At 33.7% G+C, this 14,423-nt stretch overlaps 1 protein-coding gene across 1 annotated transcript; it reads right to left on the reverse strand.

Moving 5' to 3' along the window:
* Nucleotides 1–3,957: 3,957 nt before the first annotated feature.
* Nucleotides 3,958–13,062, reverse strand: LOC115975461 (laccase-14-like). Its single transcript, XM_031096245.1, has 7 exons — nucleotides 12,882–13,062; nucleotides 12,162–12,313; nucleotides 11,134–11,378; nucleotides 7,033–7,158; nucleotides 5,679–6,270; nucleotides 4,596–4,948; nucleotides 3,958–4,266 (listed from the first exon to the last, which is right to left on the reverse strand). The coding sequence occupies exons 1-7, from the start codon at nucleotides 12,981–12,983 to the stop codon at nucleotides 4,061–4,063; spliced, it is 1,776 nt and encodes a 591-aa protein (XP_030952105.1). The 5' UTR covers nucleotides 12,984–13,062; the 3' UTR covers nucleotides 3,958–4,060.
* Nucleotides 13,063–14,423: the final 1,361 nt, after the last annotated feature.

The raw sequence follows: 14,423 nt of genomic DNA on the forward strand, positions 1-14,423 counted from the left end.
ACTTAATCTTCTTATCACAAACACGAGCCAGAAAACTCACTTGCTTAGTTGTGCATAGAGATGTTCATCTAAGCTACAAAAGATACAAAATTTAGAAAATTTTGTTTCAATGGCCATCCAAGTACACAAATACCAATGTACACAAACACACACTGTTTTTGTATTTTTTCTGATTTTTCAATTTTTTTTTTTATGAAAAACAAAATAAAGCAAAACTGAAGAAAAAAAAATATATAAATATATATATATATTAAACAAAGCAATGCATAAAACTAGATTGACTCAAAAACAAGAAGACAAAACACTTAAGTAATGCAAAATCAAAAACAAAAAGGGGGGAGAGAGAAAAAGTGACTAAATCACTTGGAGCTTTTTTCCTTCCACACCTTGGAAGAACATTTCTGTTTAGCAAACCCTTGATCTAGTAGTGAGGGGGAAGAATTGAAACCATTCAAGTTTGAAAGGAACATGAGGGCTTTGAGTAGATCTCCAAAAGGAGCAAAAGAGGATGGAAACTGATTTTGGTTTCCCGATCAGATCATACTGTTACTTTGTTGAGTGGCTAACCACTTATAGCAATTAGTTCAAGTATGTCCAGCTACTCCACAGTGATGACAAAGATGCTGCATCTTCTGTTTAGGCTTTTGAGGGTTTTCCTTCTTGGCCCTAGGGTTTTTAGTCTCTTTCTTATCCAGTTTAAGGGGTGCTCCTAAGATAGATTTACCCTTGCCTATGTTCTCACTAGCTAACACATTTTTCACATCATTGTTTTCAGATTCAACATTATTAGTAGAAGAAACAAAAACAGTAATACTAGTAGAAGCAATACTAGGAGAAGAGAAATCATACTCTAAACCGGTTCGATTGAAAGCAAATTTTTGAAAATTGACCATCTCATCAAGCTTTGCACTTGAAGTCCTCTCCAACTGAGCTCTGATTTAAAATAGTTTTGCTTCAAACTTCTTGGTCTTCTCAGCCAAGAAATTATTCTCAACTCTCAGTGCTCCAATGGTTTGATTGGCTTCATCAAACTTCGTGGAGATTTCTTCTCGTTCAAGCTCCACTTCACTGAGCTTCTTGGTGGCCAACCTATACAACTTTTTATGTTTTTTGGAGGCCTTGTATAATTTTGCATAGACTATGTGGATGTTATCTTGTTCATCCATCTTCTCAAATTTAGACTCCACCAAGTCCTCTTCTTCATCCATATCTTTGGCAATCCCCTCAATAGGATTTACAGTGGCAGTGAAGGCATTTAGGATTCCATCATCCTCATTATCAGAATTATCCCTAGGCTCGGTGCCGCTCAAAGTAGCAGCAAGTGTCTTGCTTTTCCCAATGGTCTTGAGATATGTAGGGCACTCCTGTTTCATGTGAAAGAAGTTTTGACACCCAAGGCATTTTGGTCCTGAATGAACAGTGTACTGACCGCCATCCCTAGCATCTTTCTTTCCTTTGTCCTGGTTCCTGAACTGAAATGAGCTGGACCACTTGCAGTCTTTGTCAAATCCTTTAGCATTGGCATTCTTCATAAACTTTTTGAATTACCGGGTGCTAAAGGATTTCATCTTAGAATCTTCATCATCTAAAGACTGATCAGTGTCACTACTTTTAGCCTTTAATGCCATGCTCTTGCCCTTACTAGATTTCCCAATCCTTGTCAAACCCAACTCATAGGTCTGCAAATTGCCAACTAGCTCTATCAAAGAAATTTTGTCAATATCCTTTGCCTCAATCGTGGTGATCTTGGCATGAAATCTCTCGGGTAGAGATCTAAGCACCTTTCTGACAATTTTGGGTTTGGGAATGGTTTCCCCAAGATTAAAAGTTGAGTTCACTATGTCCTTGAGCTTGACATAGAACTCATCAAATGACTCATCCTCCTTCATCCTAATCTCTTCAAAGGTCATGGTAAGCCTCTAAAGCTTCGAGTCCTTGATAGCCTTAGTTCCTTCATAGGTTTTTTGGAATATGGTCCATACTTCCTTAGTAGTTTCAGCAGAGGATATCTTCTTGAACTCCTCATTCGTGACCGCACTAAATAACGCATTCAATGCCCTGTTGTTGAAGTTTGCCACCTTAATCTCAGCATCATCTTAATTGGCCGACACTTCCTTCATCTTGGTCCAGCCTATCTCTATAGCTTGCCACGCTTTTTCATCTAATGTCTGCAAGAAAGCTCTCATGCGTACTTTCTAATATGCATAATTAGTGTCATCAAATAAATGAGGTATAATAAGAGACTGTCCTCTATCCATGACAAACAGGGGTCAATAGATCACATAGCAAAGATTAAAATCTAATCAGAGTGTGCCAGCTCTGATACCACTTGATAGGCTAAAAATGTATTGACCCTTGTGATGAATTAACCAATTAATTAGCTAAGTTAATTAATTAATTCAATTAGCATGCAATATGTATGGTAGCACAAACAAATCACCAACTATGCTAAAATGCAGCAGAAAATAAATTGACACGGTGATTTGTTTACGAATGGAAAAAACCTACACGATAAAAACCCCACCGAGTGATTTTAAGGTCACAACTCCCGAGAATTCACTATTATCACAACAAGCGACTATAATTAAAGGAATCTCAGTACCTTATACCAACCTACAGTTGAACCCTTACTCCAATACCTAATCGGACTTGTTTTGTAGTGACAATCTCCCCTTTCAATGCACGGCTCCCAATACATGACTAACCAATTCGATGCGCAAATCCCAGTACACGGCTTACTCACCAACTTCAAAAGGATGTTGGCTGCAAAGTTCTTCAATTCATCAACACGATGAAGATTATGAAACTCCTTGGTTACAAAACTCTACGATGTACAAACACAGCAGCTTCTTGAATAGAAAGATGAATTAGGGCATATATCTCCAATTCATAATATGCTTGTGAAAAACGTTTGCATTAAGATGCATCCGCTATGACAGCCCTTAAAACAATTCTTATATATGTTTAAGGTTGTGAGAAAAGAAAGCTCAAACATCAATAGATGGATTGGTGTGAAATTAGATCTGAAAAACTGATTTTCTTAAACCTCAACAAATACCCTATCTATCGACTAGCTATCAAGCATCGTGTTTAAACAGTCTTTTAAACCTCGATAGATATTAGCTATCGAGATTTAAAATTCAGCACTTCTTCACTTGATTCTTGGATAGACTTGCATGGCTTTAATATTTGAACCTGAAACCTTATTCCTTGAAGCATTAAACACATCCTAGATCTACCCAATTACAAATAAAGTGCGTTTTGTCAAAGGATTAGCTAATTCTATATTGACATATGTTCCTAAAATTATTCACATATGTCCTAACAAACTCCTTAGTAAAATGGTTAGGCCTAACACTCTCAATAACCAAACTCATTAAACTTAATTCAAGGGAATATTTAATATCTCCGTTAAAAGATTATGAATTTCATCTTGAAAATATATGTTCCTTCAACACTAAATGTGACTGCCCAACATACTGAGATTTTGATCTTGACTTTAGATTTCACTTCTGATATATCAAATTTACTTACACTTCATGATCAGGTTCACTATTCTCTCAGGATTAAGAGTTGATGTAAATAAAAGTTATGAGATTTATTATTCATTTGACAGTTGTTAGTAGAATAATAAATCGATTCTCACAGCAATCCAATTCAATATATATTAACGCTTAAAACATATCGACATATCAACTAGAAATCTTCTCTTCTATGATTAAGACAAATCATCTTAGTTGATATATTATATTCTTCGCAGATGAAATGCCCAATTTTGTCATCGACTACGAATTAAAATTTTGAGTCTACAAAGAACTTGTAATTTATATCTTCTGTGACTAAATCACATATTATGCATCTCATGGATTATATGATAATGTCCAAATATTCATGTTACCAATATTTTAGATAATAATAAAACAACTTTCTTACATAAAACATAATGCTATACATAATGTCATACGTGGCATCATACAATAAGATTTAAAAGGCACATATCCTAACATAAATAACAAACAAATAGTATGTAAGTAGATGAAATGCAATTAGATGAATGCATTTAGCTAAAAATTGGTTCATTTTCTTTTCCTTGATCCAATCCATCAATGTTTTCGAGCCGCAATCTAAATGAAGCTTCGCATTGAGGCAATTGAGGAGGGGGTTTGCGAATGCTTGTCTCAGTCGTATCCCCATTCTTTACAATAAAAACAGAAGACATACCCCACGTCATATGTCTATCCAAATGACAATGCCAAAACCACACACCTGCCAAATATGATTGATGTTAGCATCCAAAATATATATGCCAACCAACTAGAGCCACATGATTATAGTTACACTTTTAACTGTCCAATCAGTTTCAAAAACGGGTTGACCTAACTGTTCTTACATGCATGCAATTGCCATGTATGGAGTATGCTTCACAAAAGGTATGAATCGATTGATCCCAACTTCTCCCTTAAAATTATTATTATTTGCCAGTCAGGTTGTTGGTTGCAAGATCTTGAACCAAAGTATATATTTTAAGCCCACATGCATTTCCTTTTAGAATAACTAAAACTAATTAATATTTACGTTATAGAGACATTGCATACCTGGATTGTTTGCTACAAATCTAATGGCAAGCCATCCTTCCTTAGGAACTCCGAAGGTATTCACTTCAACCGGATCAACCAGATTAAAACTTTTTGGGTCGGTTACATTGTCATAGATCCCAGGACCTGATCCAACCACATAGAAGCTATGCCCATGCAAATGCATTGGATGAAGCCCTGCGCCTTCCACCAAATTGGTACTTTGAAAAACCATCTCAACTGCTTCATTATAATTCAACACCTTCACTTTGGTCCCAAGTTCTGTTAAGGTATATGGAAAATCGTCTCCTGTGAAGTTAAAATAAGATGGGGGCTGGTCTGGGAAATCTGTAGTGTAAACCCCACTAATGTTCCTGCACGGAAGTCTTAATTTAATCCATTTTCCAAACATATAGGCATCTATGATAGTGCGATACTCATGTTAGAATGTTGATAACTAGTTATTAATGAATACAATCTTTTGTAAGTCCATTTCCAAAATAGTGTATTTTTAATTTCTTTTTTATAAAAAGAATCTATAAGCTAAATCATAACATCACCGAAAAGGATCCTCTCGATTTCATGGTTCTATTGGTACATTTATACTATTCAAGGAAAAATATTAACCACATATGCGCTATACTAGTAAAAGTGCTAACCATATCAATGCTATACCCTAAAATAATTAGTTCACAATTGAGGCTTCTTTTAGTTTAACAAAACCTAAATTACCTCAGCATATACCTGATGTAAAACTCAATGCACACCCCCACAAGGCAGACTCAATCAATATCCAATCAATCTTAGGCATACAAGACAAAATGGACCAAATTTGAAATGGATATGATCTTGTTATTATTGTAAGAGAAAGTCCAAGCCTTCTTTCACACTTCAGTCAGATTTGATTCTACAAATGTAAGATAACCATGTATTACTATCTATTTTTTTCTACATGGCCTTTGAGTAAAACCCACAATTTGTTTCTACTATGGCAAGACATGAAAACATAAAGGAGCATGGGAAAGACATTAAAACTGACAACCTTATTCCCCAAGAAAAGCAATGTATATTTTAAATAATTAAATGAGAGAAAGACTGAAAAACCTGTAGTAAGCAAGCAATACATCTGTAGTTGGGTTGGACCAACTTATGTTATTGGCGCTTGTAGCCTTTGCTTCAAGTGTTGATGTAAGGTTATGAAAAATAATGCCGCCCATGGAAAGTGTTATAAACATTCTGGTAGTTATGTTTAGGGGGACATTTACTGGATAATCTTTGTTTGCTAAACTCTTAAAAAGATTTGTGAATGTTATGGCAGATCGCAAGTCTTTGTAAAAGGGAAGATTACTTGGAAAGATAGGGGACGATGGGATAGTATAATTGCCTTTATATTGGAGGATCATGGTGGCATTGACTGAGTCAAATAATGTAGCCGGGGCATCTTGGCTCCAAAATTGTCGAGCAGCAATATAATAATGGCCAAGACTCTGATTTGTTGTGAGTAGGATATCCATTGTTTGTCCTGGGCTTATCATGATGTAACTAGTGTTTATGGGTTTGGTATAATGTGCATCTGTTCCAACAACTGTGAGGTTGTGTTGAGCAACTGCGAAGAATAGATCGACAGACACAGCTGCGTTGACAAGTCGAACAAGATAGGTCTTGCCGTACTCAACCATCCAACGGTATGTTGTTTCTACAACATTAAGATTATAGCTCAATGTTAGTTTTTTTTAATATAAATAAATAATAATGCTTATAATTTTTTATTACAAAATATTATTATACCCACATTAACTCAAATTGTTGATTCTCAAAAAAAAAAAAAATAAAATAACTCAAATTATTGTTATATCTATACTACTATTTAAAGGGCTTCTCCTGTTTATAATTCTTAATTTAGATGCCCAAAATACCCTCAAATTCATCCATTTCTAAGGCTTAAATCATATGATTAGACATGTAAAATTAGTAATTTAAAAACTCCCAATTTTTAGCTAAATTAAAAAATAATAATAATAGTTTTTTTTTCTCACATCCACATTTCTCTCTCACGTTAGTTGTCAAATATTAATACAGTTTCTTCTTTTTTGAAAAAAATAAATAAAATAAAATTGCTTAATTTTCCACAAACGTACCATTTTTTTTTATCACTAAACTATTTTCTTCCCACCTCCACATTTCTCTTTCACATTAATAATCAAATACTAATACAATTTCTTGTTAAAATAAAAAATAAAATAAAACTATCATGAGTAAAACATGTAAGCCCAAAAAAAAAAAAACCTTATTACACATGCAAAGCGCGTGTGACGAGACTAGTATAAATTAATATGGAACCTACACTCTATTTAGGATTCCAATGGGTGAAATGGCAAAATATATCTTATTTTAACAGTATGATCTAACAAGGTATGCGGTATGCCTGAAGTCCAAAATTCAAAATCTACAATCATACCTTTAGAGCATGGGCACAAATCTCCTGGTTCGCCATTTATAGTGTAAGCAACAGAATGTGGCAAGTCAATACCAGAGTGTAGATCCTCATCCAACGAAGATTTTAAATTTCCTCTGTACAACGAACCTGCATGCTCAATAAAATTGAATCATAAATATGCTTAACATTTTATTATTGATTTACCTAGTAAGTATAGCAGTTATATATTGAGACCAAAATGATTTTGAACGATAAAAGTAATTGTATTTTAGTAAATAAATAACAGATTCTTATATAGGTTTAATTATTACACCATGTATGCCAAAAATCAAAATAACATTTAGGAATTAATTTTTTTTTTCCAAAATTTGAAATTTATTTATTAGTTCACTTTTTTTTTTTTTATTACAAAGAAGATTGGGCTGCTCATAACTTTAAGTCTTTTTTTTTGTAGCATAATTTTTTTTTTATCATATTATCACAATAAAAATTTTCTTTTACTTTGTCTGGACTATGAGAAGGTGAAGATTTTTTATTTATTTATTGTGTTTTAAAATATGAATAACATTCATAACTGAACTGTCTTTTTCTAGCAATTTACCTATTTTGGAAACAAAATATTTATCTCATTTGAATTTTAAGTATGAATTCCAAGTAAATTCATTGTTATTGTTAGTTTCTAAAAATCAATAATCTTGGGTAATAATTTTTTGGAATTTTTTTTTTCATAACCAATAAGGTGAGAGTTTAAAATTAATAACAACTTAAAAATTATAAAATTTATTGTAAAAATTATTATATATGTAACATTGCTTTTTCTAAAATCCATACTCAATTCACAGCTTGGAGCCTACTAGTGTATATTGACCCCCGATCAGTGAGAATTAGGAAACTTAATATCAATATGTTATATATGTGGAGCAACTTCTTTCCACATGTTTTGGAGCAAATTAGCTTGTTGGTACTGTTTCTCAGAGTTGTGGCACACAAGAGTTTAGTTCTAAGTTTTGTCTTCTCCCATACATCATTCTCTGGTTATCAACCCCAACAGCCACAGCAATTGTTCACCATCTCGCATTAATTAGGACAACGTATTGAGACCAGAAAGAGGGGAAAAAAATCTCAACTTTATTTTTTTATCCCCTGGGCATTCAGGTTTGCATAAAAATGTCTATTTTATTGTCTAAAATGTTAGTTTGCTATTATACTGTACCACTTTACAATACATCCAACATCCTAATTTTTATTTTTTCACCACTTCATTTAAATTTTCTCTCTCTCTCTCTCTCTCTCTCTCTCTCTCTCTCTCTCTCTCTCTCTCTCTCTCTCTCTCTCTCTCTCTCTCTCTCTCTCTCTCTCTCAAGAACCACCACAAATCCACCATGAACCACACAAAAAAAGAAACAATCCCCACCACCACCAACCCACAAAATGTTGTATATATAGATATATACAATGATAGGTTGTAATAATGATATAAGATTGGAGTATTCATTTGTAAAATGAATAAAATGGAATTTCGAGATCTGTAATTTTCTTTGTGAAAATTCAAGTTTCAGGATGTTCAATCAATCAAGACTTTATATTGATCGATCGAAGCAGTGAGAAAGGTTTCTTGATCGGTCAAAGCTTTTGCTCAATCGATTGAATTGATCAAGAAGATTGATCTGAAGCTTCTACCTGACTCGATTGATGCTCGATTCCTCTCGATCAATCAAGCCACATAAAAACAGTTTTTGTAGAATTTGTGGTAACTGTTTTGAACGTTGGGAAATGTTTTAAATCTTGTAAATGATTTTATGAGGCATTGTAACTCTCCGTACATACCTTTTGAAGGGTTATAACCCTATAGGTATAAATAGAGGTTAATGTTCACTTGAAAAATAGACTATCTCTCCAAAAATTGTAAGTTTAAAGAAACACAAGAAATCTTGTGGGTATTCTCCAAAATTGCTATTTGTAGAACTCAATAAACTTGGTTGTATCCTGTGAACAAGTTTGTAGAAACTCTTTAGAAATTTGCATATGGGGACAAATATTGTCTAAGGATAATATTCAATTGTGCCTCCAAGTCAATCACTAATTTCTATTTACTTGATGTGTTCACTTTGTTCTTTCATTATTACTCCTTGATTTGGTGAAATCCCCAACACAAAACCCATCCCAAAACAAATCCCATAGTAAAGAAATAAAAACTCAGCCACAACAACCATTACAACCCACCACCACCACAACCATCAGAAGCCACCAACCATCCATCAATAATCACAATCATCAACACATCTATATAAAAACAAAAACATACCTAGATCAAAAGGAACCAATCATTGCAAACCTCCATCAAAACCACCACAAATCAAATTGGACAAAACCAAACACCACTACCACCACCACTATCAAAACCCAACACCACAAACCACCAAAACCCAACATCTTTACCACCACAACCCAACCATCAGAAGCTAGATTGAACCACAAACATTCGATTTGACGGTGGTAGAAAGGGAGGCAAGAGAATAGAAAAGTGGGTAGAGTGTTGTGTTTAGCGGCATGAGGAGACAGAGAGAGTCACATGGGTTAAGTATTGCGAGAGAGACTGGCAAAGTATGACAGAGAGGGAGATCACAGACAGTGAAGAGAGAGTGTGAGAGGAAATAAAATAATCCATTTTATTTTTATCGACACAAATTTGTAGTTGCTATTGATACTCATTTACTGTAGCAATCTATAAAAAATTTTAAGATATGCCAACTCGAATGTTTGTGGTTTTGGGCATGTGTGAATTTAAAATAGCATCTAGGGAGGATTTACACCTCCAAAGCTAATGCTTAAAAATCTCACATATTAGCTTTATCATATTATCTCTCTTTTATTTTCTTTATTGAATTCTTTCATGTCTCCATCAAGTCCTCTTTCAAGGTAGAAGAAAAACTAAAAAGATGGCACTCATGACTCACCTAATCAGATTAGAAAGTAAATATAAATTGTTAAGATCACTTATATCAGATGGTGTATAATAGAAAAATGTGTCAAATTGACACATTTTTGTCCAAAAATTACCCATATCATACAAGTCAAAATTGTGCAAATATGTATTATTGATATAGTAACCGTGTAAATTTATATTGATACTATTCATTTTGCATTTATTTTTTATTTTGTTCTTATATACCCTGAGAATGAAAAAAGAGAGTGAATGAGTGTTGTTGTTGTGTGTGAAAAAAGAAAATTTTTAAAAAAATTAAGAAAATTTGATATTTTAATAAAATGTATACTCTGTTGTTTGAAGTAAAATATTTTCTCATTTTCAAGTATTTGTTTGCATGTAAAATGTATTCAAAGTTGTAAAATATTTTCCTTTGACTAAAACTTTACACGTAAAAACTTGTAGAATGTTTTACCACAAAAACAAGTGTAAAACATTTTACAAAAATCTCACTCCATCACACCCAATTGACTCTCACTCTCACACTCACCTATTTTCGTTCCTCTCTCACAATTTTCTTTTCTTCTCTCATATTTGCCTAAGCCAGACTAGCGACAGCACCACCAGTGGTGCCACCCTTCACCTTCATTCATCATTGGTGAGAAATCTGGTGACCTCCTCTAAAGGATGATTACAGATCTCACCTTGTTTTGATGTTGAAAGGGTCGCCACAAGAGGCCCAAGGCGAGCCAATATTACCACCATTCCCTCGCTCACCGCCACTAGCGCCTTCAAGTCCTCCCTTCTCCATATTAATAATAGACACCCCAAAAAACAAGTAAAAGATTTTAAGCCAATTATATTTTGCATTTAAAACTATTTGAGATTCTTATTTCAAGAACACACACACACATAAATATATGCTGAGGATTCTTATTTCAAGAACACACACTATTTGAGATTCTTATTTTAAGCCAATTACCTTAGAGCACTTACGTTTGTGTGGCCATTTTAACATTACAATAAATATATGCTGAGGATGGAGAAGAGAGAAAGAAAATAAATATTTAAATGAAGTAAGAAACTAAGTTTTGAGTTTGATATATGTGTATGAAAAAATAAATAGCTAAACTAGTAAAAGTAAAGTTGGGTTAGTTTAGCTAAAATTTGAGGAATGGATAAAAATATTAACATACCAAGTATTATGATCTCTTCGTCATCTGGTTTGGGAAATGGATAAGTGGATCCAATAGCAGGCAAGATAACAATAGCACCATGAACACCGACTCGTGTCCAATCACTGTGAGCATGCCACCAAAGTGTTCCCTCCTCTGTGGAAAGAATGACCTCATAGGTGAAGTTTGATCCTGGTTCAATAGGACATTGTGTGATGTAGTTTGTACCATCTGACCATGGATTTCTTGGTTGCTTTACACCATGCCTATAAGAATCATAATATCATTTAAGGTTGTCAATCTTGTTAGGCAGTGCTTATGTTATAAATAAAATGGTAATTTAACTGGTTTAATATGAAAATATTTTATTCTTAGAAAATGTCATAAAAAATATATATGGGCATGGTTGCATTCCTAGGTTTACAAATCCTCAAGACTCATATTTATGAGAAGGGAAATGATAAAGTTGCTATAAATATTTACTGTATAAGCCTAATAATTTGGTTTGATAATGAATGGATTGGAGAACTTTGCCGACATTAAATAGTTATAATTTTCAATATAGATGTCAACATCAATTTATATAATAAAATCCGTAGTATGGAGAACATCGTACTTGTGAGAATATGAATGTTAGAGTGTATAATAGACCACTCAAACTAAATACCATGTGCAAATATGCCTTAAGTCTGTGTCATTCAGTGCCTCGACCCAAAGAGATGATAACCACGTTAAGGATCCGTTTGGATACAACTTATTTTTACTGAAACTAAAAACTGAAAACTGAAAACACTGTAACAAAATAATTTTTAAATGTGTAAATAGTATCATGGGACTCATTTTTAATAATTTTTAGTGTGTGAACAGTGCATGAACAGTAATTCTTGTCTCCTAAAAAAGCTGAAACGCGTAAGGAAAAAAAAAAAGAGAAAAATGCAAAACACAAAATGCAGATGCAATAATTCCTATCCAAACCGCACCTAAATGAAAGATAATTTTACAAAATATGGACGCGTGCGGGTTTATTTTGGGAAAGAGGGAGAGATTACCAGTGAATGGTCACCCCATAATTTCCTTGGTTATGAACATTGACATACATCGTATCTCCTTTGTGAACCCGTATTACTGGCCCAGGAATACTGCCATTTACAGCTAACATGGTCTCAGTGCTACACAACCTTGTGAAGTTTTCCTCCGTAAGCTGTAAAAGTAGAAGAAGAAGAAGAAGAAGCATATGCTTATAAATTGATGTCACGGAATAAAACATCAAGCTTGTACTCTCCAACTCTGGTGGCAAGTTTATGCTTGTGTTTTCAAACCCACAGTATTAGAAAATCACCTTTAAAGCATCCACATTGGTAAAGTTATATTTTTTAGCTTTTAACAACTGAAAAAGCTAGTTTTTTATTTTAATATCTCACTTTACCATTCATCAAACATTAATAGTTTTATTTTAGCAACACTTTGATTAAAATAATAGTAAAAATTCCCCACAAAATCTTTAACAACCAGCTACAACCACCTCCACCACAACTCTACCAGCCACAGCCACCGCTATGGCAACTACATCTCATGGTAGTGAAAAAAAAAACAAACAAACAAACAAACGAATGAACCAAGAAACAAACGTCAGCCACAACCAAAATCCATGCCATTACTGGACGAAAAGAAATCGCTAGGGAAAACTAATGCTAGCAGAGTAGTTCATCGGTAACTGTGATTTTCAAGATAAAACTACAGAAGGAAACTATACGATAGCTCGTACTTACAACAAAGTCATAAAAATGAACATCGCCCTTGACCATGCAAAGACACTGTACAGCAAGAAACAGAGAGCCCAAAAACAGCGATTCTTTCTTTTTTAGATTCATGCCCTCTTCAGCACGAAACTAGTTTCTTTTTTCTTTTCTCTTTTGAGAATTGAAAACCAGTTTCTTTTGTGATATTCACGTAGTGCTTTGAGAGTTTATATACACATAAAACACACCACGTTTGGATACCGAGGTTTGTGCGTCCGTGTTTTCTCTCTTTTTTTTTTTTTCTTTTTTTTTTTAAGAAACATGTTTTTCAAATTTTATGTCACATCAATGAGTTCATACACTATTCACGTAATTATATGTTTTGCCTAAACAATATATACCAAGGCACGTGATTCAACCTAACATTCCAAGAATGAACAAGATTAATATTTAGTTTCAACTGTCAAAAGTCAATACCATCTAATCACTCAAATCACCGACGTTTTATACTTGAAATATTATGCTCCTAGGAAAAGCAAAAACTAGAAATTAAAAACCGCTTCCTAAACTCTCACAAGGTATCATATAATTGCCAAACATTCCTGCAGGCAAGCTGAGTTGAAGGTTGGTTATTGTTCAAAAAGTGGTTACTAGGAGCACTAGAAGCAGAACATTAGGTTGATGCCAAAAAAACAAAAAAAGACGAAAAAAAAAGAAAGAAAAGAAAAGAGAGAAGTGAGTTATTTTAACTTGTGACATTATTGAGTTTAACAATAAAACCAGAAAAAACCAAAACAGGAAAAAACCAACTAAGCGACATCATTGAGCGTTTCAACACCAAAACCGGAAAAAACCAACTATATATGCTAAATCATTTTAGTGGTCCAGACTCCAGAGTCATATTTTCAAAAAATTCTAGAACATGAGATTCTTTAAAATGAGCTCTCAATAATGCATTGTTGTTTGATGTATTGGATATGAAAAGGGCAAAAATGGTCCAATACCATTTTTGGCCGAAATAATTTGTATTCTATTGAGAAATAACTAAGGATTTATTATTATTTTTTAACTCGAGTTTGTAAAACTCAAGTTTGACATGACATGAATTTCAAAAACTTAAGTTTTATAAAAACTGCCACAGTGGCATCCACTAACCTAAATTATTTTAATTAAAAAATGTGATAAAACTAAAAAGAGATGTCTAACAAACTTAAGCGTGTACCATAAAACTAAGGTCCATATTTCTAGATAGCAACAGACTTAAGCGTGTCCCACAAGAGATGTCTAACATTATTAACTTTCTTTTTTGCTGAATTAACATTATTAACTTTCAAACCTCTTTCCAAGTACCCTATGCCACAAGCCATGTCTTTCTCACCTTTAGTACATATTCCCTCTCTCTATCAGCCAAAAATTCCTCCAACTATACTTCAACAACATCGAAGAAAGTGATCACTGTGGCCAGCATGATCTTTCCATACGTTGAAAGCATAGCTTGCGTTGGCCTCAATAAGAGACAAAAAGAGCTAGAGTGATGGTTCTAGAGAGATAGTGAGAGAGAAAGTGTGTCAG

The sequence above is a fragment of the Quercus lobata genome, chromosome 2, assembly GCF_001633185.2.
Source record: "Quercus lobata isolate SW786 chromosome 2, ValleyOak3.0 Primary Assembly, whole genome shotgun sequence".
In the NCBI taxonomy this organism is placed as follows: domain Eukaryota; kingdom Viridiplantae; phylum Streptophyta; class Magnoliopsida; order Fagales; family Fagaceae; genus Quercus; species Quercus lobata.

Excerpts from the sequence above, each read along its gene's own strand:
- LOC115975461 (XM_031096245.1), bottom strand. The coding sequence starts at position 12,983 with ATGAATCTAAAAAAGAAAGAATCGCTGTTTTTGGGCTCTCTGTTTCTT. Across the intron at positions 7,159-11,133 it reads CGAAGAGATCATAATACTTG|GTTCGTTGTACAGAGGAAAT; the intron begins GTATGTTAATAT and ends TTGAGCATGCAG. Across the intron at positions 4,267-4,595 it reads ATTTGTAGCAAACAATCCAG|GTGTGTGGTTTTGGCATTGT; the intron begins GTATGCAATGTC and ends CATATTTGGCAG.